Genomic DNA, 4,584 nt, shown 5'->3' on the forward strand with positions numbered 1-4,584 from the left:
GTCTGGCCCAGTGAGGGGATACTTTTCATTTGTGAGAGTTAGAGCTCAAAGTTTGGACATAATTTCTAATATGAAACCTGAAGACTAATTTTATTCATGCATTGTTAAATTTGTAGGCCTTGATTAACAAATCATGGAGTACTATACTTATGACAATGCAACAATATTAACAATATTTTTAAAGAGAAAGAGTCCTATGGTAGACGTGGGTTTAGCGACAAGAGCTTGTTCTTTTGATTCCCTGTCCATGTAGGTTGCCTTTCTGTAAACCCTCTAAACAGCTGTCTCCATCTTCCTTTCTCAGTGTCTCTGTTTCTCTCCCTGCAGACTTACTGTTCCCTCCAGTCAGGCACCAGCTCACTGCAGAGATCCTGGGAGTCGTTTGCATTGTCCTACTGGCGTCTGTGTTAAAAATTGTAGCTTTTAGTCTCTGTAAGTATATTTTTGTAAGATTATAACTGAATTTTTCACTTTAATGACTGAAATTGTCTCTAACCACTTTATAGGATGTGAAATGTTATATTTAGATATTAATTATTTGATATGGATTGCTTTATTTTTTCTAGTTATAGTAACGGAGAGGCTGAGCAATTCTCTCTCGAATATCAGAACGCACAAAGGTACTGATTACTCATGTTTTATTTTGTCTCAATCTTTGGTTATGCACAATTTGCAATCAATATTTTTGGCAGAAAAAATTAAAATATCAGGCAAGAAACACTCATAAATATAAGAGATTATAAGAGAGCATTCCCTTTTCTTCAAAAGTAAGTAAAAATACTCATTGAAAGTCATTTTCCTTTTCTTGTTTTACTCAAATTATTAATGTTATAACAGTTAAATAATTTTGCTTTTTTAGAATAAAATGGTTTTGTTCAGTGATTTTTTAGACATGTACCAGGTGCATTAAATGTTTGATGTTTTGTTTTATGTGGCAGTATAATTATGGGATGAGAGGATGAGCCTCAGGTGCATGTGTGTGTGTGTTTTTTCTTTCTTTTTCTTTTTCTTTTCTTTTTTATTTTTTTGTAGTTTGTCATGCAACTTTATTGGATTTTAGTTTTTTGTTTTTTGTTTTGCCTTATGTGGTCAAATTTATCAATCTTTTCCTTTATGATTTTTGGAGTTTTTGTTGTTTAGAAAGTAAAAAAAATTGGAAAGGCCAATTTTTTTAATTACCTATATTCTCTTCTATGTTTATAGTTTTCTTTTTTCCTAGATACTGCATCCAAAATCTACTTAAATGGCCTATTTACCAGCCTACGAGGATGCAAAGACATGTACATATATTGTATACATTGAAAATATGTAAATTTATATTTATTTTAAAAATTCATTTTGTTTCCAGATAGTAATTCAGGTTTCTCTTCAGTATATCCTTGTAGTCATTGTCCAGAGGAGTGGTTCACATATACCAACAATCGTTATTACGTTGGTAAGGAACACAAAACTTGGAATGAGAGTGTGATGGCCTGTGCTTCTAAGAACTCCACTCTGCTTTACATAGATAGTGAAGAAGAAATGGTAAGATGTTAAATATTCAAATGCTTTAGTAGCAGCTTATTAGTCAATATTATATTTATAGACATCATCATATTCTTGTAAATATTTTACACTAATTATTTCAGGTCTCTACATTATTCTGTTGTTTGACTTTGCAAGAGTTTATTTCTATCCATAAACTGTTAAAGCTTATTTAGTGATTACGAATTGTGGCTATTCATGAAAACCATGCTCTTATAAATGCTTTTATTCTAAATTAAATTTTGCTATTTAATTGTACTGTGTATAAAATATCATGACTGGGCAGCTTTCTCACGAAGTGAGCGGACTCCTGTAATACACGTCCCATCACAAAACGGGTGTTTCCAGCCCCAGCAGCCCTGCCCATGCTCATACCCTCATTTGTCCTCCTTTCCACATTATGTATATTTTAAAATTCATTCTATTTGGTGTCTCCAGAAGGTGGGGATAAGGGTCATGTCCTCAAAGACACAGAGTCTTCCTCTATGAAGCATCTGTGGTCATGGAATTCCTCTGCTGGACCCTTTCAGCCTCATCTACACGGGTGTTTCCTGGTGATACAGCAGAGGCTCTTCCTGGGCTGCTCATAGGTGGCAGGCCTCCTGACAGATCACCTTTGCTGGTGGTGCCAGCCTTGCTGGTGTTGCTGCAGGATTCCCTCTCATTATGGAGGGGGAGGAACTTACCTGAAGCACCTCATTCGGTGCTGAGAACCAGCAGGCATAGATCAGTTTCTTTGTTCATTTGGGGCAGTAAGATGCCCCTCGCACCTCCGCATTGATCCCTGATCCTGGGTCATGATCCGTTCCCCCTTCTCTTTCCTCCTTTCAGTGTCTCCCTTGCTTGTGTCTTTCATAAATTCTGGTGGTATTTTAGAAGGGAGAAACACATGTTTTGGTCACTGCTATTTCACAAATACTGAAACAAAAAACTGGGCACTTACCTGGTTAAAGAATGGTGTGGTATGTCTAGAAAACTATATTTTGGGGTTATATATCATTTATTTCCTCAGTGGCAGCCGCCTAAACCTCAAATTGAAAAAATACAGTGTAAAAATAGGTTGATTTTAATTAATTAATTTTAATATTTTAATATTAACACCAGGAGAAATATAACTGTGAGGGAGTTTATTTAAATTTATGTTATATTTGTTTTCCAACATGGGTTGCTGTCAAATTATAGGGATCATGTTTTTCCCCATTAATGCAAGAGGAAGAATGAAACTACCAAGTACAATTGTCTCAGAGTTCATTGTAAGGAAAAGGTGCAAACATTTGTGCAGTTTTCAGCAATATAGAAAGTGATTTTCAACTTTATTATTTCTTGCTTAAAATACTAAATTTGTTTTGATAGTTATAGACGTAATGAAAGAACACACAACTGGCACTTTTAACCATTTGTAACATCTTCAATAATGACTTAAATGTAGAATATTTATGTTCCTGTAGAAATTTCTGGGCTCCCTGTCACTTTGGTCATGGGTTGGAGACTTTCGTCAGAGCAACGGTCATCCATGGGTGTCAATAAATGGCTCAACTTTCAAACTTAAGTAAGTTTTTTCCACTGGTGTTATCTAGTAGGAAAACATAAAAAGGAGAAAAACAGAAGACTAATACAAGTAAATCTAAGTGAAGTATAAGCATGTAAAAGATGTTGAAAGTTAGTGAAATGTTAACATAAAGGTTAAAGAATGGACCACAGTAGTTTCCCCTTATCAATGGTTTCACTTTCTGTAGTTTGAGGAAAATGTAGTCAACCATGGTCAGAATATTTTGAAATGAAAATTTGAGAAAAAAACATTTTATCAGCTCACTGTTCTGAGTAAGCAGCAGGATGAAATTTCACATCAGTCCACTCTGTCTTGTCTGGGGCCTGAACCAACTGTTTGACCAGCAGATCTACACTCTACAGGTGACTCACCTATCAATCACATAAAAGCCCTTTGGGAAGCAGACTAGTTGTAATAATATTGCAGTGCTTGCATTCAAGCACCTCCTATTTTACTTAATAATCACCCAAAGGCAAAGAGTAGTGATGCTACATGTTGTTGTATTTACTGTTTTGTTCTATTAGTTACTGTTTTTAATCGCTTTTGTACCTAATTTCTAACAAAGCATTATCACAGGTGCATTTATGTATAGAATAAACACAGTACATAGTAGAGTTCAGTATAATAGGTGGTTTTAGGTATCTACTGGCAGCCTTGAAGCACATCCCTTATAGATATGGGGAATGACTGTGTTGTTTTCATAATAGCCAACTCTTACTAACATTGCATTGAAACTTCATTAATGTATTCATGAAATTCTTTTCTTAAATTACATGGAAAATGGTCTTGTTTCATGGATTGTCCCCGAAAAATTTGACAGAAATATGCATTTTTATTCATTGCAGCATAGAGGAAACAGAACTTGGTGAACGTAATTGTGCTTTCCTACTCAATAGTCTTCATTCAGATGTATGTGGATCTTCAAAAATTTACATCTGTAAGCACAAGCTTTAGAAGTAAAACACCTGAGTTTGGATTCGGCTATGCAATTTTATATTGTGTAAAATGAAAATAATATTTTTATTGAATAAGTCAAAACAAATTGTTTATAAATAAAAAGATTAAAAAACATTTGTAGTATAGTACACAAACCCACAAAGAATAGGAAATCATTTCTTTTGTGTCTGGCTCTTTTTCATAAGCATTGCATGTGTGGCATGTCACCTTGTTAAAGCTGCGTGTTATGTGCATCTGTTTATATGAAATACCAAGAATAGACAAACCCATAGAGAAAGTGGAATAGTAGTTGCCAAAAGCTAAGGGGAGATTGGAATAAGATGCGACCACAAATGACTACATTTTTTTCATTTTGGGGTGACAAAAATTTTGTAAACTTTCGAGGTGATTTTTGCTGTAAATCTGCAAATATACTAAAAGTTTACTTATTTGTATACTTAAATGGATGAAATGTATTACAATCTATATGACATCTCAACAAAAAATATTTGAAAATAACTCTCCTGTTATTATGTTTGGGGCTGTCATATTTAAATATTCTGCCTCTTTACAAA

At 34.3% G+C, this 4,584-nt stretch overlaps 2 protein-coding genes across 2 annotated transcripts in view; both read left to right on the forward strand.

The window, feature by feature from the left end:
- The window catches only part of LOC100963497 (NKG2-C type II integral membrane protein-like), an 8,197-nt gene extending 4,170 nt beyond the window's left edge, over positions 1–4,027 (forward strand). Inside the window, exons 2-5 of the mRNA XM_023509143.1 lie at positions 328–432; positions 1,349–1,524; positions 2,973–3,073; positions 3,919–4,027. Coding sequence (XP_023364911.1) covers positions 328–432; positions 1,349–1,524; positions 2,973–3,073; positions 3,919–4,027 — 491 coding nt within the window. The remainder of the gene's footprint in view (positions 1–327; positions 433–1,348; positions 1,525–2,972; positions 3,074–3,918) is intronic.
- Positions 1–4,584, forward strand: part of LOC100962147 (NKG2-C type II integral membrane protein) — a 21,829-nt gene that overhangs the window by 1,929 nt on the left and 15,316 nt on the right. The window lies entirely within an intron of this gene.

Source organism: Otolemur garnettii, unplaced genomic scaffold (genome assembly GCF_000181295.1).
Source record: "Otolemur garnettii isolate 467f Iridium unplaced genomic scaffold, OtoGar3 scaffold00414, whole genome shotgun sequence".
Lineage (NCBI taxonomy): Eukaryota > Metazoa > Chordata > Mammalia > Primates > Galagidae > Otolemur > Otolemur garnettii.